Raw genomic sequence first — 24650 nt, forward strand, 5'->3', positions numbered from 1 at the left:
AAAAAGAGGAAGACCCTCAACAAGATGGATTGACACAGTGGCTGCAACAATGGGCTCAAACATAGCAATGATTGTGAGGATGGTGCAGGAGCAGGCAGCATTTTGTTCTGTTGTATATAGGGTCTCTATAAGTCGGAACCAACTCAATGGCTCCTAACAACAACATCCCTATGCACAGCTGAGAAGAGAGCTAGGTTCTCCTTCTATATTATCTTTAATACTCACTAGGCTACTTCACTGCTAACTGAAAGGCTGGAAATTTGAGTCCACCCAGAGGTGATCTACTTCTGAAAAATGAGCCACTGAAAATCCTGTGGAGCATGGTTCTACTCCGACACACATGGGGTCGTCATGAGTTGAAGTCAATATGAAGGCTCCTGGTTTTGGTTTTTAAGGTACGTATTACATGACTCTCTCTTGCTCCATAGCTGATGCTTTTTCTACCTCTCTGTAGGAGGTTGAGTAGTGTCCCTCCAAAGTTCATGTCCTTCCTGGAATCTCAGAATGAGACCGTTTTGGGAAATTGGGTCTTTACAGATGTAGTTAGTTAAGTTAAAATGAAGTCATACCGGAGTAGGGCGGGTCCTAAATCTGATAAGAATGGTGTCCTTATAAAAACAGGAGAAGAGACACAGAGGAGACACATAGGAGCAACAACAGAGGCAGAAACTGGAAGGATGAGTCTAAAAGCTGAGGAACGCCAAGGATTGCTGGCAACCTTGGAAGCTAAGACAAAGACATGGAACAGATTCTCCCCTAGAGCCTTCGGAGAGAGCATGTCCCTGCCAACACCTTGACTGCAGACTTCTAGGCTCCAGAATAGCGAGAATAAATTTCTGTTGTTTTAAGCTACCCAATTGGTGATAATTTTTTACAGCATCCTTAGGAAACTAATACACCCACTTTAGTAAATTCGTCAAATAAGAAAAGCCTAATATCCTGCTTTGGGTCTCCTGGCTGATGTTTGTGCTGCATGGATGGAAGCTGCTTGCTGTCTTTATCATTGTAGCTGGAATACAGCCCTCGAAGGCCTTAGAATAACATATATCCCCCACCCTCTAATTAAAAAAAAAAAAAAAAAACCTTGCCTCTTTCAGCTTCTGGTGGCTCCAGACGTTTCTTGGTTTGTGGCTGCCTTATCCCCAGCTCTGCCTCATCTTCCTACGGTGGTCTCCTCTTCTTCTCTTACTGTCTCTTCTGAGGACACTCGGCATTCGCTTAGGGCCCACCCATTTAATCCTGGATGATCTCATCTTGAGATCTTTAACTTAGTCACATCTGCAAAGACCCTTTTTCCAAATGAGATCATATTCATCGGTTCTGGGAGTTAGGACGTGAACATATCTTTTGGGGACCACGATTTCACCGACTACACTGGGGAACTGGCTTTTTTATTGTATCAAGAAAATGTCACTTATTTTGTAATATTTTTAGCACCAAATATTAGCACTTTAGAAAAAAGAGTCAGCAAAGTCTAACTTTTGACCCTAACTTCGAGATGGCACTTATCATTCTGCAGCTAATCAGAAGGCCTTCTAGCAGATGGTCCATAACAACAGAACATAAACAGAGCCAAACCAAAAACCCACTGCCGTCGAGTTGATGCCGGCTCCTAGCAACCGTACACAGAGCCGTGACCCCCGACTCCTCACAGGAAGAGAACTCCATGACCTGGCTGTGATGCGGACAGGAAGACTATGGGATGGAGACATTAGCAATGTCCTTCAAATGGAGATCTTTCCGACACACATCAAATACCTTCAAGCATTCCAAAAACATTCCCATCTAGACTGTAAGCCAACTTTAAAAAAAAAAAAAAATTGCAGGACACGGATATCAAGACATTTTCATAAATGAAAGAAAATAGAAATTTTCAGCAGAGTAGGTTTGTTTAATTTTCAGAAAGAAATGAGAAAGACGCCATTAGTTGCATTGTTCTTTCCTCTCTTTCTCTGTTTTTTTTCTAGTAGAACGTAAGTGAGCCCAGCTAACAGCGCTGAGCCATAGAAAGAATTTCACATCTGGAAAGTCTTTGCTCCATCTGTGGTAGGTTTTTCAGCCTCTTGCTCTTTCTCTACCATTTCCCATGACTTCATCTTACCTCGCTTTTGTTTTCTTTAGTCAAGTTATTCAACCCTTAGGGATTTTTGTTTGGTTTGGTTTTTAAGAGGAAAGAAGAGCAAGGGAATACCTTATAATGTTTTGTGATTCCCCAGAATTTAGTCTCAGTTATATTTTCTTAAAGTGTCTACATAAGAGATGTAGATAGTAGCAAATATTATTTGATAAATTCTATAGAGTTGTATTTTAGAAATACGTTAGATAGACATAGTGCTTTGATTTTATTTTAATGGATTTTAATACTGGTCTTGACTGTTCAGCTCTACAGTCTTATCTTTTTGTCTCAAGTAATAGAGCTTAGTATCATGAAGCACATGGAAATAAAGTTATGTATTTGTATCATACTATTTGATGACATATTTGATATAATTAAGAAAAAGATGTTTACTATCTCATCTTTATCTTACTGAATACCTTTCCAAGATGTAAATGTGGGGTTTTGTGAGTTGTTGTTTTGTTTTTTTTTGTCTTGTTTTGTTTTGTTTTTTCTTCTCTCTCCACACTTTCTCTTGGGAATCTCTGTCAGTGGGAAGATTGTCTACACAGTCTCCAGCCCTAGCCACTCAGCCAGGCTGCACACTTCCTTTCCAGCTGCCCCACAGACTCTGTCACAGGAATGCCCATACCCTCTACAAATTGCGTTTTCTACCTCAGTGTCTTTGCTAACACTGTTACCTTTTCCTAAAATTTCCTTTCATACCATCTCTAAACTTCCATGTTCGTTTCCTCCTTGCAGCTTTCCGTGGTCTTCAATACTCTGTAATCAGCATTTTTTTCCTTGAACTCCCAAGTACTGTATCTGAATTTCTCATAAGATTTTTATCCCTTTATACCCTTTATTATAATTATTAAGACTTATTTTCCTTAATATATTATAAAATTCATATCTGATTTATCTTTAAATATCTTACACAAAAAGAGCACTCAATATTTTTTAACTAAAAAGAAGAAAATGGCATTTTTAATTGGGACGAGAAACACACCCTTTAATGCAGTGTTTGCTCAAGCGTGTTTCATAATTTTCTAGAGTACTTGTTTAAAACTTCATATTCCTGGGTGCCTCCAGGCCTAAGAAAAACAAACCGAACCCATTGCCATCAAGTTGAATGTGGCTCATGACGACCCCACGTGTTACAGCGTGGAACTGCTCCATAGGGTTTCCTTGGCTGTAATCTTTTATGGAAGCAGGTAGCCAGGCCTTTCTTCTGCACTTAGTAGTTGAGAGGAAACCATTCACACCACCCAGGGACCTCTCCTCCAGGCCTACTAAATCAGAATTTCTTCAGCTTAAGAATCTTATATGTTAGTATACTCTCCAATGATTTTTATCCACACTAAAATTTGAAGATCACTGGTTGATATCAGTGAAAGTTTCCCATTCATTCCACATGCATATAAATTTCAATATGTCCTTCAAGGCAATAAAATGTTAAGGCATAAGGCAAGTTACCATGATGCTGAAGAGCTACCAAAAGGTTATATTTTATTATAAATACAACAAAAAAATGTTTCTCAGTACCTGTTTTTGCCCAGTAGCACTCTGGGCTGATAAAACTATTTAAGGCACTCCCCTCAGAGAACTTAAAGTTACAGTGAGAGAAAAGGCCCGTCTGAATGAAAAGTTTATTAAACAAGCAGAATAACCAAAGATGCCCTGTTGTGTTATAAAGTGTCAAATGTGTGCCATTGGTTATACTTATTGTCCAGTCTCCCAAAGGAAACAGCTTTTCAAGATAATGAAAATAATTTCATAAGCACATGTGGTGGGGAGAGAAAAAAGGGGAGCAGAGACTGTCAATGAGAAGCTGAACGACATATTCCTCTGCCACCCACATTCCGTAAGTAGATGTTTATGTGGACCAGTCTAGTTTGTATATGGGGCCCTGGTGGTGTAGTGGTTAAGAGCTCAAGCTGCTAACCAAAAGGTCGGCAGTTCTAATCCATCAGCTGCTCCTTGGAAACCCTATGGGGCAGTTCTAGTCCATCCTATAGGGTCACTATGAGTCGTAATCAACTCGAAGGCAATAAATATAATAATAATAATAATAATAATATAATCTCTTCTACAGCCATATACCCCCTCCTGCTCTACCAGGGTTAAACTTTATTCACTTCTTGGAATAGCCAGCAAGTTTTATCAAGCACCCATAAGACTGGTTGGGATGAAGGCATAGACCACTGTGAAGTAGGTGACTATGGACAGCCGGATGAATGAGTGTCTTAGGGAAAAGAAAGAGATCACAGGAGGGAGGAGATTCAGAGAGGCACATGAGGACCAACACAAACCAATCTACATAATTTGCTATTTTATAAGCCTGGAAACAGCCCAAGTGACACTAAAAAGTCACCTCCATGTATTGCTGAAACCAGCTGCCATCGAGTCGACTCAGACTCATGGCGACCCATGTGTTTGAGAGTTGAATTGTGCTCCATAGGGTTTTCAGTGGCTGATTTTTCAGAAGTAGATCACCAGGCTTTTCTTCTGAGGATCCTCTGGGTAGACTCAAACCACCAACTTCTTGGTTAGCAGCCAAGCACATTAAGGTTTGCACCATTTATTCTGTTCTACATACGCCATGACTCAGAGCCAACTTGAGGGCAACTAACAAAAACAACATATATTGCTCAAAAGTGATTGAAATGTTATCATTCTTTTTAGTAGTCATCTCTGGGTGGTGAAAGTGATTAACCGAAAGATTGGTGGTTCAAGCCCACCCTGAGGCGCCTTGGAAGAAAGCCCAGTGATCAGCTTCCAAAAACTCACAGCCATGAAAACTCTATGGAGCAGTTCTATTCTGCACACATGGGGTCGTCATGAGTCAGAATCAACTAGATGGCAAGTGATTTGGTTTTATTACTAATAATAATTATTATTTAGGAAGGCTACAATCTTTACATTCCCCTCAGCAGGGCTTATTATCTTTTGGAGGTTAATCCAAGTCCAACCAAATGCCAGCGCATCTAATCCTCTGCCCTACCCACCTGCACTCCCACTTCCTCTACTAGAAAGTGGAGGGTCGGAGTTAAAGGGGAAAGGTCTCGGAAGAAGTGATGCAGCCTTTCCTGCTGCTCCAGTTTAGTTGTCCAGGATTTCCTTATCCTAAGACCTTCAGGACACATCCCTCGAGAATGCTGACAGCCTGCTGAGAAAGATAAGTGACGGTAAGGTGCTCGTAGACATTTAGCTGAGGGCGAGATCACACAGGCTTCCCTGGTCCACAGAGCGTCTGGGGGAAAAGAAAGCCTGAAAAAACTGGAAAGGCTGCTGGGAGGCATTTCTAGGCAGGGAAAATGCTGTTGGCAAAGTGAGGACAAGGGGAATGCAGAAGGCAGGGTGATGCAATTGTGCAGCTCAGCCAGCTGGAGCCTGGCGTTTGTGTTTGGAAGGAGAGAAGGTTGGAAAAATGGGATGGGTCCAGAGTCCAGCAGGCCTTGGATAGCGGTTGTAATTTTTACTAAGAATAGTAAATCTTATTAATCAACGACATTACTCCACTTGCAAAGCTCTAGATATGCTTTTTCTTAACTCTTTATTCAGTAGCAAAGGAAAAAAATGAGGCAGAAACCCTTCTTTTTAAATGATGCATACAATACTGATCATTATCCATTCAATAACAACTGCAATCACTATTGATAAAGGCTAATACGTGCACAGCACTTGCAGATTAGTGAGCAGGGTAGAAAAAAGTCAGAAGACTTTGAGTTATACTTTTGCTTTGGGTGATATGCTTTTAAACACTGAGTTTTATTATAAGCCAACCACTGTATGAGATAATAAATGACAAGTGATACCATTAAGATAAAGATGAATTTAGAAAACTGAAGAAAATAGATGCTTCTAAAGATCTCCACTTTTCTTGCTTATATCAGAGCAAATCATCTGCCTAAGAAATGCTAACCATTTCCTAAAAACTAGCCATATGATAGGAAGCATGCTTTAGAACGAGCATATTTTGCACTGAAATGGCAAAACGGCCTGTTGTACTTCCTGCCACCATCTGCCCCTTGTTTTTCTTTGAATATTTCAGTTTCGATGTCCTTGCATCATTGACGATCTATAGTTTTGGTGCCAGATGTGAACCACTGATTGTGCATAAAATTCCAAAGGCAAAAAACAGCATTTCCTGTACAGGATTTTTGTTTCAATTTCCAGTTGAAAACATTAACAATCCTTACTTACTATGCTGCTTTTCCCTGTAAATAACAAATAACAAGAAATGTGCAAATACCAGAAAATGTTTAATTCTGAGGTAGATTCAGAATGTCACAAATCAACGCTTAATTTTTCTCCCCTTGTAGACACAAGGGAGCTTGAATACCAAGAGTTGAAACACTCAAGCAATCACTGTCTCTCCATACTTTTTACATAGACACTAAAGCAAGGTTCCCAGAACTATCTGTGGTGGCCAATTGTTTTCCCCAACCTATCATGGACCTACACCATTGTAAAATATAATAAAGTTGCAAAAGACATTAAAAATAGCTGAATTTCTTTAGCATTACATTCAACAGATTTAAAGTAACTCATAAAACTAAACCCATTGCCTTTGAGTCAATTCCGACTTACAGCGACCCTATAGGACAGAGTAGAACTGCCCCGTGGGATTTCCAAGGAGTGGCTGGTGGATTTGAACTGCTGACCTTTTGGATAACAGCCAAGCTCTTAACCACTGAGCAACCAGGGCTCCAACGCTGTCATACTACTATGAAAAACTATGGAATTCTTATCCCTCTACTTCTGTACTGATCCCTGACCACAGCAAGCACTCAGGCACCAGATGTCTTTGAATGCCACCTTATCTCCTAAATCTATTAATGGAGAACCCCTCCCACCAAAAGAAGGAATTAATCCAAAAGAAGCCAGGTGCCATGGAGTCAACTCCGCCTCATGGCACCCCCATACGTGTCAGAGTGAAACTACGCTCCATAAGGTTTTCAATGGCTGATGTTTCGGAAGTAGATCTCCAGGTCTTTCTTTCCAGGCATCTCTGGGTAGATTCTGAACCTCCGACCTTTCAGTTAGCAGCCGAGCACATTAATCATTAGCACCACCCAGGGACTCCTTATCCAAAAGAACACTTGCTAAAACTCTCCATTGCCCTTCACAGTAGGCTTCTTTTTCCCCTCAGGCATGAGTGTACTCGACCTTCTCTGCAGATGCCCTCATTCACAGCAATGTTTGAAGACTGTCTACTCCACTAGAGCTTACCCTGTGCAAATGAATAGTGATGTTCCATCTGCCGAAGTTCCCCTATTTTTTTCTTTTCTCAAGGACTGTATTTTTTTCTCCCTTTTCCTGACTTGTCTTTCTTTAGCTTTTTATATGCCAGTCAGAAGAGAAAGAGTATCATTTTTTTCCTGTTTTTATTTTTCTTGTTTAGAATACTTGGAAAGAGGTTTGGGGCATACTTTTAATCAGGAAGAGATCATGAATGTTGAGTATTATTTTGCTGCTAATGTTAGCAAAAATGCTAGTTCACTTGAATGAGTATTTTTTAAGGTTCCATTATGTGCCTTGAAAAAGGATGTGTAGCCACACAGGAAATATATTCTACTATAATAATGCAACATGATGATAACCTATCATTATTGATTTTAAATGCTTTTACTGTTTCAGTTATTTATAACATGTCATTACTTACAGCACTGTATTAATTGACACTAATAATTACTCATTATAGAATAATTCTTTCATCATTCCATTCAAATAAGTTTCGTTACTGATGATATTCTAAGGGCTCTATTATACTCTCATATGATTCGATGCAGTAACACAGGACTAGGCAAGTTGTTTCAATATATGAAGCAAAACCCAGTCCCACGTGTACTTGATAGAAGTGTCCACACACCAATCCAGTGCTGATTGCATAAGCAGCAATTTCCTTCCTCCTGATAGAATGGTTACAGCAAATGGCCCCCTCCTTACCTCTCTGTGAACGTGGATAGCTGATATTTAAAAATTCAGAGTACGGATGATTTGCTTTTGTCAGAGAATTTTCAGTGATAACAAACTTGAACACTGAACTTCTATTTCACAATTCCATCGCTTTCATATATTCTGTGAATTTCGTTTCATAAAATCCATCCATATTTTTCTGTTGGATTGTTTCTGTTTTGCTTTTTGATTTGTAGAGTGACTTGTTTACTGTAGATATGAGCATTCTGTTGATTATTTATACTGCAAATACTTCCGTCTATTTATCATTTTAAAGTGTTACTCCAGAAGGTTCCCTCATGTACCTTCTCCTTAATCCCACCCAGTCCTTACCTCCAGCCTCTGGAAATGCTCACTGCCATTTTAGTTTTGCCTTTTGTAGAATTTTGTAGCAATGGAAAAAGGTGCTATGAAGAGAGTAATACAAGTGTTTTTATGGGCATATGTTTTCATTTTTCTTAGGTTAATAACTGGGAGTGGAATTACTTGATAAGAGTATATTTAACTTTATAAGAAACGGCCAAGCTGTTTCCCAGAGTGGTTGAGCCATTTTACATACCTACCAGCCATGTATGAGAGTTCCACTTCTTCCATATCCTCGCTGACACTTGTTATTGTCTTTTTAATTTTAGTAGGTACTGGTGCCTAGTTGTTGTTTTAGCTTGCGCTTTTCTAATTACTAAGGAGGTCAACCATCTTTTCAAGTACTTATTAGCCATTTTTATGTCTTCTTTTATGAAGTGTATGTTCAAACCTTTTGCTCATTTTTTAAAAATCTGATTGTCTTTTTTATTATTGAATTGTAAGAATTTATTGTATATTCTGCATACAAGCCCTTTATCAGATATACATTTTACAAATATTTTCTCCCAACTTATGGCTAGATTTTTCCTTTTCTTTTCAGCGTTTTCAAAGAACAAAAGTTTTAAATTTTTATGTAATTTATCAACTTTCTTATAATTCAAGCTTATTGGGTATTAAGAACCCTTTATGTAACTCAAGGTCACAAAAATTTCTCCCATGTTTTCTTCTACAGACTTTATAGTTTTAGCTCTTACCTTTAGGTGTATGGAGTTTATGCTCATTTAAGATATGAGGTAAGGGTCCCAAATAAACCCGTTGACGTCAAGTTGATTCCGACTCATAGTGAACCTACAGGACAGAGTAGAACTTCCCCGTAGAGTTTCCAAGGCTGTAATCTTTACGGAAGCAGACTGCCACATCTTTCTGCTGCGGTGTGGCTGGTGGGTTTGAACCACCAACCTTTTGGTTAGCAGCCAAGTGCTTAACCACTGTGCAACCAGGGCTCTTTGAGGTAAGGGTGGAGGTTCATTTTTTTCCCCATATGTTATCCAATTATCCCAACATGATTGTTGAAAAAGATTATCCTTTCCCCCATTGAATTATCCTGACACTTTTGTTGAAATCAATTAACTATGTAGCACAGATTCATTTCTGAAATCTTTATTCTCTTCCATTGTTCCACGTGTCTATTCTTAAATCAGTACCATCCTGTTTTGATTACTGTAGCTTTATAAAACCCAAACCAAACCCAATGCCATCAAGTTGATTCCGACTCATAGCGACCCTATAGGACAGAGTAGAACTGCCCCATAGGGTTTCCAAGGAGCAGCTGGTGGATTCGAACAGCCAACCTTTTGGTTAGCAGCTGAGCTCTTAACCACTGTGCCACCAGGGCTCCATAGGTTTATGTTGTTTTTAGGTGCCATCGAGTCAGTTCCAACTCATAGCAACTCTGTGTACCACGGAATGAAACACTGCCCTGTCCTGCGCCACTCTTACAATTGCTGTTATGCTTGAGCCCATTGTTGCAGCCACTGTTGTCAGTCCGTCTTGTTGAGGATCCTCCTGTACTTTACTAAGCATGATGTCCTTCTCCAGGGACTGATCCCTCCTGACAACAAGTCCAGAGTATGTGAGACAAAGTCTTGCCATCCTTGCTTCTAAGGAGCATTCTGGCTGTACTTCTTTCAAGACACACCTGTTTGTTCTTTTGGCAGTCTGTGGTATATTCAATATTCTTCACCAACACCACAATTCAGAGGTGTCAATTCTTCTTCGGTCTTCCTTATTCATTGTCCAGCTTTCCCATGCATATGATATGATTGAAAATACCATAGCTTGGGTCAGGCACACCTTAGTCTTCAAGGTGACATCTTTGTTTTTCAATACTGTAAAGGGGTCTTTTGAAGCAGATATGCCCAATGCAATGTGTCCTTTGATTTCTTGACTGCTGCTTCCATGGGTGTTGATTGTGGATCCAAGTAAAATGAAATGCTTGACAACTTCAATCTTTTCTCAGTTTATCATGATGTTGTTTATTGGTGCAGTTGTGCAGATTTTTGTTTTCTTTATATTGAGGTGTAATCCATACTGAAGGCTGTAGTCTTTGATCCTCATCAGTAAGTGCTTCAAGTCCTCTTCACTTTCAGCAAGCAGGGTTGTGTCATCTGCATAACACAGGTTGTTTATGAGTCTTCCTCCAATCCTGATGCCATGTTCTTCTTCATATAGTCCAGCTTCTTGGATTATGCGCTCAGCATACAGATTGAATAGGTATGGTGAAAGGTTACAACCCTAATGCACACTTTTCCTGACTTTAAACCACACAGTATCCCCTAGTTCTGTTCGAACTACTGCCTCTTGATCTATGTACAGGTTCCTCATGAGCACAATTAAGTGTTCTGGAATTTCCATTCTTTACAATTTTCTCTATAATTTGTTATGATCCACACAGTCAAATGCCTTTGCATAGTCAATAAAACACTGGTAAATATCCTTCTAGTATTCTCTGCTTTCATCCAGGATCCATCTGACATCAGCAATGATATCCTTGGCTCCATGTCCTCTTCTGAATATGGCCTGAATTTCTGGCAGCTCCCTGTCGATATACTGCTGTAGCCACTTTTGAATGATCTTCAGCAAAATTTTACTTGCGTGTGACATTAATGATATTGTTCGATAATTTCTGCATTGCATTGGATCACCTTTCTTGTGAATAGGCATAAATATGGATCTCTTCCTGTTGGTTGGCCAGGTAGCTGTCTTCCAAATTTCTTGGCATAGACGAGTGAGCACTTCCAGTGCTGCATCCATTTGTTGAAACATCTCTATTGGTTTCCGTCAATTCCTGGAGCCTTGTTTTTCGCCAATGCCTTCAGTGCAGCTTGGGTTTCTTCCTTCAGTACCATCGATTCCTGATCATATGCTACCTCCTGAAATGGTTAAACATTGACCAATTCTTTTTGGTATAATGACTTTGTGTATTCCTTTCATCTTCTTTCAATGCTTCCTGCATCGTTTAATATTTTCCCTGTAGAATCCTTCACTTGAGGCTTGAATTTTTTCTTCAGTTCTTTCAGCTTGAGAAATATCGAATGTGTTCTTCTCTTTTGGTTTTCTATCTCCAGCTCTTTGCACATGTCATTATAATACTTTACTGTGTCTTCTCAAGCCGCGCTTTGAAATCTTCTGTTCAGTTATTTTAGTTCATCATTTCTTCCTTTTGCTTTAGCTGCTCGATGTTCAAGGGCAAGTTTCAGAGTCTCTTCTGACACCCATTTTGGTCTTTTCTTTCTTTCCTGTCTTATAATGACCTCTTGCTTTCTTCATATATGATGTCCTTGATGTCATTCCACATCTCATCTGGTCTTCAGTCACTAGCGTTCAACTTGTCAAATCTATTCTTGAGATGGTCTCTAACTTTAGGTGGGATATACTTAAGGTCGTACTTTGGCTCTCATAGACTTGTTCTAATTTTCTTCAACTTCAACTTGAACTTGCATATGAGCAATTGATGGTCTGTTCTGCAGTCAGCCTGTGGCCTTGTTCTGACTGATGATATTGAGCTTTTCCATCGTCTGTTTCCACAGATGTAGTTGATTTGATTCCTGTGTATTCCATCTGGTGAAGTTCATGTGTATAGTCGCCGTTGATGATTGTGAAAAAGGTATTTGCAATGAAGAAGTCGTTGGTCTTGCAAAATTCTATCATGCAATCTCCGGCATCATTTCTATCACCAAGGCCATATTTTCCAACTACTAATCCTTCTCTTTGTTTCCAACTTTCGCATTCCAACCACCAGTAATCATCAATGCATCCTGATTGCATGTTCGATCAGTTTCAGACTGCAGAAGCTGGTAAAAATCTTCAATTTCTTCATCTTTGGCCCTAGTGGTTGGTGCGTAAATTTGAATGATAGTCGTATTAACTCGTCTTCCTTGTAGGCATATAGATATTATTCTATCACTAGCAGCATTGTACTTCAGGATTGATCTTGAAATGTTCTTTTTGATGATGAACGCAACGCTGTTCCTCTTCAATTTGTCATTTCTGGCATAGTAGACCATATGATTGTCCAATTCAAAATGGCCAGTACCAGTCCATTTCAGCTCACTACTGCCTAGGATATTGATGTTTATGCATTCCATTTCATTTCTGATGATTTCCAATTTTCCTAGCTTCGTACTTCGTACATTCCAGGTTCTGATTATTAACGGATGTTTGCAGCTGTTTCCTCTCATTTTGAGTCATGCCACATCAGCAAATGAAGGTCCTGAAACCTTGACTCCATCCACGTCATTAAGGTCAACTCTACTTTGAGGAGGCTGCTCTTCCCGAGTTGTCTTTGAGTGCCTTCCAACCTGGGGGGCTCATCTTCCGGCATTATATCAGACAATGTTCTGCTGCTATTCATAAGGTTTTCATTGCCTAATTGTTTTCAGAAGTAGACTGCCAGGTCCTTCTTCCTATTCTGTGTTAGTGTGAAAGCTCAGCTGAAACCTCTCCGCCATGGATGACCCTGCTGGTATCTGAATACTAGTGGCATAGCTTCCAGCATCACAGCAACACGCAAGCCCTCACAGTATGACAAACTGACGGATACGGGGGGCCATAGCTTTATAGTAAGTCTTTAAATCAGGTTGTGTAAAGCCTCCAACATCGCTCCTCTTTTTGAAAATTGTTTTGGCTTTTTCAGGTCCTTTGATCTCCATTTAAAGTTTAGACTCAGCTTTTGTCAGTCTCTCCAAAATAAAATAAAAATGTACTCCTGCTGGGATTTTGATTGGGTTTGTATTAACTCTAGATTAATTTGAAGAGAATTGACATCCTAACAATATTGAGTCTTCAAACATGGTGTCTGTCTCTATTTATTTTGATTTTTCTCTAATGTCTGTCAGCTATGTTTTACAGTTTTTGGTGCACAGGTTTTTGTACACATTTTGTTAGTACATCTCTATGTATTTCATAATTTTTGTCTAGTAATAAATGATGTGTTCTGTATTTTAAAGACCAGTTATTCATTGCTGGTGTACAGAAATACGATTGAATTTCATATATTGATCTTGTATCCTGTGACCTTGCTAAGCTCACTTTTTAGTTCTGGTTGTTTGGTCCGATTAGAGAGTAATCAATTTTATAGTTCTTTTCAAAGAACCAGCTTTTGGTTTCATTGATTTTCACTCTTGTTTATCTATTTTCGATTTCAGTAATTTCTCCTTTTATCTTTATTATATCCTTTCTTCTGCTGGTGGTTGCAGAGCAGCTTTTATTCTGGGACATATTTAATCCCAGTACTGAGGCCTGGGGGTCCCTGGGTGGTGCAAATGGGTAACACTCCCAGCTTCTTACTGACAGTTAGAGTCTACTCAGAGGTGCTTGGGAAGAAAGACCTGGTGATCTGCTTCCAATAAAAACAGCCAGTGAAAACTCTATGGAGTGCAGTTCTACTCTGAGGCACATGGGACTGCCATGAGTTGGGGTGGACTTGATGACAACTGATACCTCTACTGAGCATGACTCTCCCCAGGGCCCCAGATTTCACGAGGTCTCTTCCTTCTGGCTAGTGGGGATATGAACTAATCCCAATTCTGTATGAGCTCCAGGAAGTGATCCTTCCACTTTTTTCCCCAGCCTTGTAGAGTTTCCCCTCACACACATGCAGGTCAGTATCTAACCAAGGGCATGAGGAGCCCTTCCATCTCATCTCCAGAGCCAGCTGTCTGGGCTGCTCGCCTTCTCTCTGGTACCCTGCCATGCACATCCTAGCTGCCTCAGTCTTCCTGAACGCCAACCTCTGCCACCTCCACTCAGCAAGACTGCCAGGTTCTGTTTGGTTTTCCCGTCCCACCCCTGTGGCCCAAAAACTGCCTCCAAGTGTAAATTAGGGCAATGATAGGGCTCACTTTTTTTTTTTTTTTTAACCTTCTTGCAGAGATCATAATTCTGTTCTGCCTATTGTCCAATTTCTGAAAAATATTGTTTTGTATTTTTTGTTATCTATATGTAACATGGAGCCCTGGTGGCACAGTAGTTAAGAGCTATGGCTGCTAACCAAAGGTCAGAAGTTTGAATCCACCAGCTGCTTCTTGGAAATCCTACTGGGCAGTTCTACTCTGTCCTATAGAGTTGGTATGAGTCGGGATCAACTCAACGGCAATGGGTTTGGTTTGGGTTAGTAGGCATAATGTTGACAGAAGCTAAGTCAACCTGTAACATAGCTTTTTACAAGAGAATTCTAGGTGTTGGTATTGGTAAAGTTTTAGGTCTTAGCACAATATATGACATTGATTAATAATGTGGTTGACAAGGTGTAATCAGTAGGTTATATTAACATAGGAAAATATTTGGGTTCTTGTTTGGTTAACTTTTAAATTATCCTTAAATGTATATTCTTGGTTATGCCATGTTGTTATTGTTGTTAGGTGCCATCAAGTCAGCTCCGACTCACAGTGACCCTACGTACAACAAAACGAAGCACTGCCCAGTCCTGAGCCATCCGCATAATCATTGCTATGTTTGAACGTGTTGTTGCAGCCACTGTGTCAGTCCATCTAGTAGAGGGTCTTTCTCTTTTTTGCTGACCCTCTGCTTTACCAAGCATGAGGTCCTTCTCCAGGGACTGATCCCTCCTGATAACATGTCCAAAGTACATGAGACAAAGTCTCACTATCCTCGCTTCTAAGGAGCATTCTGGCTGTATTTCTTCCAAAACAGATTTGTTGGTTCTTTTGGCAGTCCAGGGTATATTCAATGCCATACAGAAATTACATAAAATTGCTTTTGTTTATGTTATTAGTATAGGCATATGATTTGAGGGGATTGATAAGAGAATTGCTGTAATCCAAAGGGTAATCACATCTGGTGTGCCTTAAGGAGATTTGTGGCATTGAGCTTACATGAAGTAAAAGGAAACATCTGATTTTATTTGTTCCTTGTAAGGAAGTCTTAAAATTCAGAATCAACAAGAGGTTGATATTTTTGGTACCAGTGTCAATATAAAGCATGTATTGGAATAAACACAATTTAAAAACAATTCAAGGAGTCATAATATACTCTAAATCAGAGTGAGCAGAGAAATTACATCTGTGTAGTTCTATGCTACGATGCTGGACTGCTTTACTTAATAATGCACTAGAATGTTACACTGTGAAGAATAAAATAAATGAAATTATTCTCCCTCCAAAGTTTTAACTATATCTAAAATTTTTCATTAGTGGTCCTCTTGCTAAGGCAATGTAAACTGCAAATGTATCATATCTTAGCATTAGTACTGGTGAGGTATCTTTTTTGATTTTTCAATAGAAATTAAAAATATTGCAACCATCTGAGATGGTTTAAATCATGACATAGAAAAAAAATTCTAGGGGGATCACTACTTCCTTTTCCTTTTCTCTAATATCTTTTATTTCCTGCCTCTATGCCAAAAATTCTGATATAAAAAACAAAGGTCATCTACAGAAAATGGAAAAAAAAAAATAATTGAGAGAGAAGTAAACCAAGACGATACAAAATAAATAAGTCCAGAGAAATATGTTCCAAAGAACTTGCAAATAGTCTCAGGAAAGTATAAAAATGGCCAATTACATTTGCTAATAGTTGTGATTCTTTCGAGGTATTTTTTAGAAGTGGCTTGGGACCATCTAGCCCAGTGGAGTTGTCTAACCTTTTTGTTCCTCCCCAACCCTGCGTGATTCTGACTCCTCCACTTCCACCTCCCCCTCTTTGACCAGAATCAGTGATTTAACCCATCTCCTCTTTTAACAGTGGGAAAAACACTGTTCGAAAGTCACAGATCTGTCAAGGAGCAGGACTGAAATTACATCTCCCTTCTCACAAGCATGGTGACTTCATCAGCCCAGGACAGCTTTGCTACAGAGAGTCTAGATAGCAACTGAGATTCAGCGGTCAAAAAGGAAGTGAGGTGTAGTGGCATCAGACAAGAAAAAGAAATCCTTCTCTCATTCCTAATGTTCATGTCTCGTTTTATTAAACCCTTCCCCCTTATATGTTTATTTAACAGTTGATTTTACTCTCAAAGATAGTGTGATTTTTATATATATCAATAGTTACAGAGCAATGGTCTCTGAACTTTTATTCTTCACTCACCCCCCTCAGTAAAACTTTCTGAGCATAGATCCCCAATATATACATTTATTTAGAAATTATATCCATAAATCACTATATTTATCTGTTTTTGTACATTATACAAAAATAGAAATATTTAAAGAATTATATACATAGATAAAGATTCTAAGATTTTTTTCTTGCCTTCCAAGGATTATCTTGTTTGCCCCCAAATTAGATATTGGTTTAAAGAAAATCTTCATTGTGGTCTATTAAGTTCAAGCATCAGTAGATCCCTTGTAGGTAGTGTAAACTACATTGGGAGTCTCTAGGTGGTGCAAACAGTTAAGCACTCATAGTAGTTTGAACCCACCTAGAGGTGCCTCAGAAGACAGGCCTGGCGATCTGCTTCCGAAAGGTCACGGCCTTGAAAGCCCAATGGCACAGCTTTACTCTGCACACATGAGGTCACCATGAGTCAGAATCGACTCAAAGGCAGCTAGCAACAATAACAACAAAACAACAATTGACTTGAGGCCTTGGATCTAGAACATTTAACAAAGTTTATCAAATAGAAGGTTTTCAACCAGCCAAAGTCAGTGCAATCCCTAGGGCTCCAGATGTAGAAGCAGATTAAGAAATACAATTTGCAGTTGCACTGCATCAGATGTGCTAAAGATAATCATATTAAACATTTCAAAATGAAAATAGTCATCGGCTTCATGTAACCTTCATGCTAGGTATTATTCATTGGAGAAAACAGAAACCATCTGCACATTCCTCAGAGTTGCAGAGCCCCATACTACAAATGCTCCCAGTCATGGGCTGTTGGACACCTACATAATGGAGGAGAAGAACTCCCTCCTTTGATGACATTACAGTCCTTTGTGCAGACCTGCTATGCTGGGTGGACACTGGCGTTCACTAAACCTGCGGTCCTGCTGCTGGGGATGGATACTCATAGGGCCTAACCAAATGAGGTTTTAATAACTTCCTTCCTGTGTCAAAGACCCGGATCTACGCATGGCATTGACTTTTAATAAACTTTTCATTTCCCACCACTATTCACATTATCTTGAAAGAGCCTACCAGTACTTTGGACAGTCTGAAATGTTCGATGGCTCCAAAGAAGGATTAAATGAGTTGCATTAGCACATGGAAAGTGGCCATAAGACCATCATGGATTTACGATCCACAGGCTTGGAAAAGAAGGTGCCCTTAACATTAGATCAATGAAGATGGAACCTAGAAACATTACACAATTAAAATTTTGTTTGCAATAAGAAGTCAAAATTTATAAATTAGACAAAATTAGATGAAATCTGTAATATATTGCTCGACTGGGCTCCTACATGGAAATATTAGGTACCTACTTGAGCCAGATTCTCTAGCTTAAGAGTTTATAATGCTTCCCCTGGTTAGAGAGTAGCCAAGCTAATAGCTAAAACTAGCCCTTTATCACAAGAAAAGGAACTACAAAGCTATCAAAGCAAAAAGTTGCTGTTCCCATTTCTCTGCTAATTCCTGGTGGGACCTTGAAAAACCAATGGAATCCTCATATTCACACTTTACCAAGCTGCCAAGATGAACCAACACTAATTCTCAAATACTGTCCTCACCTCCCGTAGTGATTATATGAAACTTGTGGAAATACAACTTGACGAATTATTCTATAAATAGTGGATTCTAAAAAGCACTTTTCTGTGGGAGAACATTTCAAATAGCCTACCAAAAAAAAAAGAAAGAAAGCAAAAATTTATTTAAAATTAGCTGTGTATTAGAATGATTTTTACACCATACCCATGATATGTAGCTGTGATTCATCCACAAGAAGTTAAAACTTCCTCATAATCAAATTTGGATTCAGTGAGCCTTCAGAAATGAAGGGCCAATTTGCCAGCCCTAGTTTCGATTATGGTAAATCCAGTGAGTAACGCCACCGAACTCAGAATCCTTTAGCTGCGCCCCTCCCCAATAGTCTGGACAGAGCTCCTTAATCTTAGCCAAACAAAATAACCAATTAGGCCCAGGGTATAGAAGAGTCTTCAGGTAAGTTCCAAGTGATCTCAGCTATGGAAATTGAAGGGCAGTAGCTAAGAGAAGAGGTGTCTGGGTGATACAGAGATAATAGCCAATGTCTTCTTCATCCTCAGCTTCCCCATGCCTACCACAGTGTGTGATTCAGGGCGGATGCCCATTATGTTTATTAAGCTGACCTGAATCCATCCATACTGTAAACTTAGATACATCACTCATGCGATGGTACTTTATGCTGTTCTCTGCAGAAGGCTCCAAACAGAGCTGCCCTGTGCAACCTAGCTTAAAGGCTTAAATGTGCCCAGACTTCTTTGAAGGAAACACGAAGAGAACGACAGACTGACTGGCTTTGGGTATTTTGTTTTAACATTAACCAAGTCATCATGGTCTCGGGGAACATCTAGCTCTACTGGCATAACACAGTTTATAAAGAAAATGTACTACATTTTACTTTGGTGAGTAGCATCTGGCGTCTTAAAAGCTTGTGAGCAGCCATCTAAGATACTCCACTGGTCTTACCCCTCAGGAGCAAGGGGGAATGAAGAAAACTAAAGATACAAGGGAAAGATTAGTCCAAAGGACTAACGGACCACAACCACCAAGGCCTCCACCAGACTGAGTCCAGTACAAGTAGATGATGCCCAGCTACCACCACTGACGACTCTGACAGGGATCACAATAGAGGCTTCCGGACAGAGCTGGAGAAAAATGTAAAACAAAATTCTAACTCACAAAAAAAAGATCATACTTACTGGTCTGACAGAGACTGGAGAAACTCTGAGAGTATGGCCACTGGACACCCTTGTAGCTCAGTAATGAAGTCACTCCTGAGGTTCTCCCTTCAGCCAAATATTAGACAGACCCATAAAATAAAACAAGACTAAAGGGGCACACCAGCCCAGGGGCAAGGACTAGGAGGCAGGAGGGGACAGGAAAGCTGGTAATAGTGAACCCAGGGTCGAGAAGGGAGAGTGCTGACATGTCGTGGGGTTGTTTACCATTTTCATAAAACAGTATATGTACTAATTGTTTAATGAGGGACTAGTTTGTTCTGTAAACTTTCAGCTAAAGTACAATAAAAAAAAAATTTGACCAAGTATTGTTGTTGTCGTTAGCTGCCATGGAGTTGGCCTCCGATTCATGGCAACCTCATGTGCAACAAGATCAGACCATTGTGATCCATAGGGCTTTCACTGTCTGATTTTCAGAAGTAGATCACCAGGCCTTTCTTCCTACTCTGTCTTAGTCTGAAAGTTCCACTGAAGGTGGTGGCTACCACATGAGGTACATTGGTTGGGAATCGAAATGCAGTCTTCCGAATGGAAGGTGAGAATTCTACCACTGAACCAGGTACTAGACAATCAAATTTTTTGAAAATTTTTGTGGACAATTTCAACTTGGAATTGGCTGTCACAGGCACAGAGTTCTACATACTCCAAAAATTATTTATTTCCTCTTAATCTATGCCCATCCCAATGGTAAGGCGAAGAAATGGATGTCTATCAAGAAGCACATCCGTGGTTGGGGTGACTTGTGAGTTTAAGAATTGGGGAGCCATACAATTTAGGACACATGGGTTACTAATAAGAAATGGTACTAGTACTCGTGAACATAATCTCACTGTTTTAATATTCTTCCTTTGCTAATTAACTTATCAAAGTTGTGTGGAAAAGAGGATGCATGTTATAGAAACGCCTGAGACTCCAGGGATCGGTGGAGGTTGGAAAGGACTTCATGAATTAAAACAATTATGATAATAATTAGCATTTGCATGTACCTTGAAATTTACAGAGTGCTTTTACAGCATTATCTCATCTTGTAAAACTGGCCCATAGATACTATCTTATGCCAATATTGAACCTCTGAGCCAAACCCGGAAAGTTATAAAATGGGGTTTGAGGGATGGTGAGAAAGGAGAAGATTAATAATGCATTGAGAGGCAGAAGATCAGCCAAATTTGTTGGCACAGAAATAGATGTACTTGGCATTTTAGAAACTCAAGAACATGTCTTGTAAAAGAAACAGTTGACTTTTATTTTGATTTCACAGTGCTTGGCACTTCTTTTCACTCTTTTGGGGTGGGTGAGGTTTTGATGTGCACTTAATAATGATGAAGCTCACTTACTTGGAACTAAATGATTCACAAAACTTGGGGGGCATTGAAACCTTATTTAGAGGCAAACCCTAGAATCATTTGCTTAAACCACCAAAGCATAGTTAGAGTGAAAAATCCGGGGATCTAACTGATATTTTGTCTAAAACTCAGGCGTTCGTTGATTTCCTCGAGAGAATCCAGACTTACCTGTCGGATGCTCCTTACAGCCATGTCTTGCTTCCCACAACCACAGCTACAGGGTTAACGTTCCATCTCAGAAACTGCCTAAGCAGGAATGAATGAACCACAAACAAGTTCATCAGATGCAAATGCTGATGAGAACTAACCTTGAAAGCTGACAAGAACCCTACCTGCCACTCCCTCCTCCTCCTCCTCTCCCACCCCCACGTTGCTGCCTCCTGCCCTGCGTCTCTTTCAAAGACGCAGGAATACCAGGGTTGCCAGTTTAAAAGGCGTGTTATTTAGTAGATTCTGTAGACGAACAGTCAAGCATGTACCAAGTCAAGTGATTGGATTACACAGGAAGTAGAATCATCTAGATAGCCAGGACTGAAGCTCGAGCGCCCAGCGAGTGTGTCGTTGGCTCATTTGTAAGCCTTTCCAGATGTGGCAGCCGCGCGCGCTTGGCGGCCGTCCAGGAGGCCGCCTGCAGCCGGCGCGGCCCGGGGCCGCAGTGCGAGCCGCAGTGCCGGCAGCCTGAGCGCGCAGCGTTGGCGGGAGGCTCGCCCCCGGGACCCGCGCGCGGCAGCCCTGCGCCCGCAGAGCGACAGCTCTCAGCGAAGGACGGACATCTCCAGGAGGCGGACAGCAGAATGGTGGCAACGCCGAGGCTGCGTTGAAGTCATTGCCCGTGGATGGGGGACCCCGAGGCCCACGTGATGGCGCGGCCCCTGAGACCTCTCCGGAGGTCCTTGAGTGATCACATCAGAGACTCCACAGCGCGAGCCCTGGATGCGATTTGGAAAAACAGCAGAGACAGGCGGCTGGCAGGTGAGGGGCGGAGGGAGGGGCGACAGGTATTCAAAAGAAAACCATCGAATACACTCACACAGTTATTAACTTGGATATTAATGACCTCATCAGCTGGGTGCAGTTCCTCACTGTCACGGCAGTGTCTTTCTTCTCCCCTTCTCTGGTATTTAAGTTTCTGGAGTGCTTTTTTTTTTTTTTTTTTCCTTTTTCTAATGCCTCTCTGGTTACTGGCCTGATTATCTTCTAGATAAGGTTTTATGAGGGTTGTTTTTTGTTTTGTTTTGTTTTTTTAACCTTGAACAGATGAGCAAGGTCCTCCTGAGCGTCATGAAATCCGTGATGATGAGCAGCTTGTACGCAAACGGAGCTCTTTTGTACTGTGAAGGGTCAGCCTTGGGGCTTGCCTGGCGTGAAGCCGCCAGGCTTCTGGTGCAGGAGAGAGGCCTGGGAGGGCTATGTGTGAGTGGAGCGCTCTGCATTGCCCGGTGAGAGGCTGCTGGTAATTTCCTCTGGCAGCCTGGAGCTGCTCAGAGTTCCCAGTGTCAGGTATGCCAGAGGCAGGCATTTGAAATCTAATAAAACATAAACACAGTGCCCTGATTCAGATGTTGTAGGAGCTCATGTGACAGCAGCCAGATGGGGACTGTTTGAAGGGGTCCTGTAAGTAACAGCGACTGGTTCTGGTAGGAAAGACATTAATGAATATTCTCATTAAATAGCACCTCACAATCAAAACTTCTCCAGATCCAAGAAGGGAATACCAGCAGTGTTTACGCCTTCTTGTTGACTCTAAAGTCTGTGTGCCTGTGCCATCTGCATGGCTGGGTCAAAGATTATGTTTTCTTAACCTTTTGTCTTAATCCAATCGTTTTTCATATACTGAATGAAGTCCTGAATTGTTAAGATATTAGAAATGGCCTGTAAGTGTCAGTCAAGATTTCAGTGCTGCGTGTTGTTGGAAGAAAAAGGTTATTTGACTTTCACGTAATTGTCTTGACATGGCTTGAAGAGGGGAAACTGAAGGTGTGTGGTTGTGATAGGGTGGGTTATGCAGATAAGGTGCTCATTATATACCTTCCCAGGCTGTAAGTTACTTCCAGATGTTCATGCTAGTCTTTCTGTCTGTTAAACTAAACAGTATTGCCCAGGACAGGGACAGAATAATCCTCGTCAAGTGTAACCCTAAGGCAGGGGAGAAGGGGCAAAATATTTGAAATTTAGTCATTTTATTGTTGCTTTAGAATAAAATGTGATACACGGAAGAAATCCAATATGTTTATTTTGTGAGTGTATTATCTAGGGACATTTTGCAATTGGCCAGAGGAAGTTTAAGAAATAAGATATGGGTGTATAAAATCCACAGCTGTAATTAGTTAGCCCTAAAAAGAAAACGTGGTTCTTTCATTGTTTTCTTATTTGACATTCCCATTGTCAGAGTGGAAAGATTCCAATAATAATGTCTTACTAAAAGATAACACAGAAATATCTGATTGTGGTTTGGTGTTTTAATTTGGGAATAAGACTAATCCAAGCATTCCTGGTTCCCAGTCTTCTTACATCTTCAAAAATGAAGAGTTTATGGCAGGTGTTGACCTCGAAGAGTAAGGAGGTTATCCCTAACGCGGTGCTGACCCTTTCTCCTCCTTTGCCTGTTGTATATTAAATGTGTATATGGAGTTAAAATGTAGCATCAGATGTAAACTCATTAATGAAAGACAATTTGGGGAAAATAGTTACTTGCGCATGATGAAAAAGAAACCATTTCCATAGCTCTAGCAGCGAAAGGAGCCCTGGTGGTGCAATGGTTAAGCGCTCGGCTGCTCACCAAAAGGTCAGCAGTTTGAATCCACCAGCCGCTCTTTGGAAACCCTATGCGGCCATTCTACTCTGTTCTATAAGGTCACTATAAGTCCGAACCGACTTGATGGCAACAGTTTTGGTTTGCTTTGGTTTGGTTTGGTTTTTTTTAGAAGCAAATGGGATTTCAGGCCCACTGAGGGAAGGAATTTCTTATGTTGCATGGATTTTCTCAGAGGAGTTTGAGTCTCTTAGGTAATTCACACAGTAGAGAAACCAGATCATATACCTGAAAAGGAGGAGCCCCAGTGGCACAGCAGTTAAAGTGCTTGGCTGCTAACCAAAAGGTTAGCAGTTCGAACCCACCAGCTGCTCCTTGGGCGAAAGATGTAGCAGTCTGCTTCCATAAAGATTCACAGCCTTGGAAACCCAATGGGGCAGTTCTACTCTGTCCTATAGGGTGGATATGCTTTGGAATCGACTCGACAGCAATGGGTTTGGGTTGGTTTATACGTGATAAGAAAGGACTTCAACAACTGACTCTGATTACTAGAGACCTGGCCCTTTTAATGTCCTCCCCAGTGCTTAGCTCATATTAGCTCATGGTTCATAGCTCAATCAGTGTTTGTCAAATGGAGATGATCTGAGACCTCAGAGCACTTACCTCTATTCCCTCCCCTCAAACGTTCCCTCTACACTCAACCCTCCCACTGACCAAAGGCTCAATAATAGATGTCAGTTGTCCCCCAAAAAAATCATTTCTCTACACACCACTTTATTATATATATATATATCATCTAAACACCACTTTATTGGATATCATACCCTGGCTTGCAAGAGTAGAGGGCAGTGGAAAATCCAAACCTCCCTCTTCCCTTTATGTTGTGAAGTTAATGAGGTGACAGGTAGAACTTGGCTTTGAAGCCTCTAGAAGAAAGTAATTCTGTTAATAGTACCTGAAATGTTAGTTCCATGATGACTTTCACCAAGTTTCTCAAAAACCATGATGAGGTTTTATCAAGTTCCTCAAAAATAATCTCAAATACGTTTTTGAGAAACTTGATTTCTTCCAAGGGTTTCACCTGACCTTAAGTTTTGATGATCTAAAGTGCGTGGTCATGGGACACAGTTTTAAGTTTCCTTATAAGATATTGTCTACACGTACACACACACACACACACACACACACACCCTGACCTTAATTTAACAGCCCTTGTGGCACAGTGGTTAAGTGCTTGGCTACTAACCAAAAGGTCAGTGGTTCGAAGCCAACAGCCACTCCATGGGAGAAAAATGTGGCAGTCT

General features: G+C 40.6%; 1 protein-coding gene across 2 annotated transcripts in view; it reads left to right on the plus strand.

Moving 5' to 3' along the window:
* The window catches only part of DLC1 (DLC1 Rho GTPase activating protein), a 482787-nt gene that overhangs the window by 274159 nt on the left and 183978 nt on the right, over window positions 1–24650 (plus strand). Inside the window, exon 1 of one of the 2 annotated variants that reach the window (XM_004382792.1) lies at window positions 21373–21566. The exons of the other annotated variant lie outside the window; for it this stretch is intronic. Coding sequence (XP_004382849.1) covers window positions 21431–21566 — 136 coding nt within the window. The 5' untranslated portion in view covers window positions 21373–21430. Of the gene's footprint in view, window positions 1–21372; window positions 21567–24650 lie in introns of those variants that run through there. 2 annotated transcript variants of the gene reach the window in all.

Source organism: Trichechus manatus, unplaced genomic scaffold, assembly GCF_000243295.1.
Source record: "Trichechus manatus latirostris isolate Lorelei unplaced genomic scaffold, TriManLat1.0 scaffold00099, whole genome shotgun sequence".
NCBI lineage: Eukaryota > Metazoa > Chordata > Mammalia > Sirenia > Trichechidae > Trichechus > Trichechus manatus.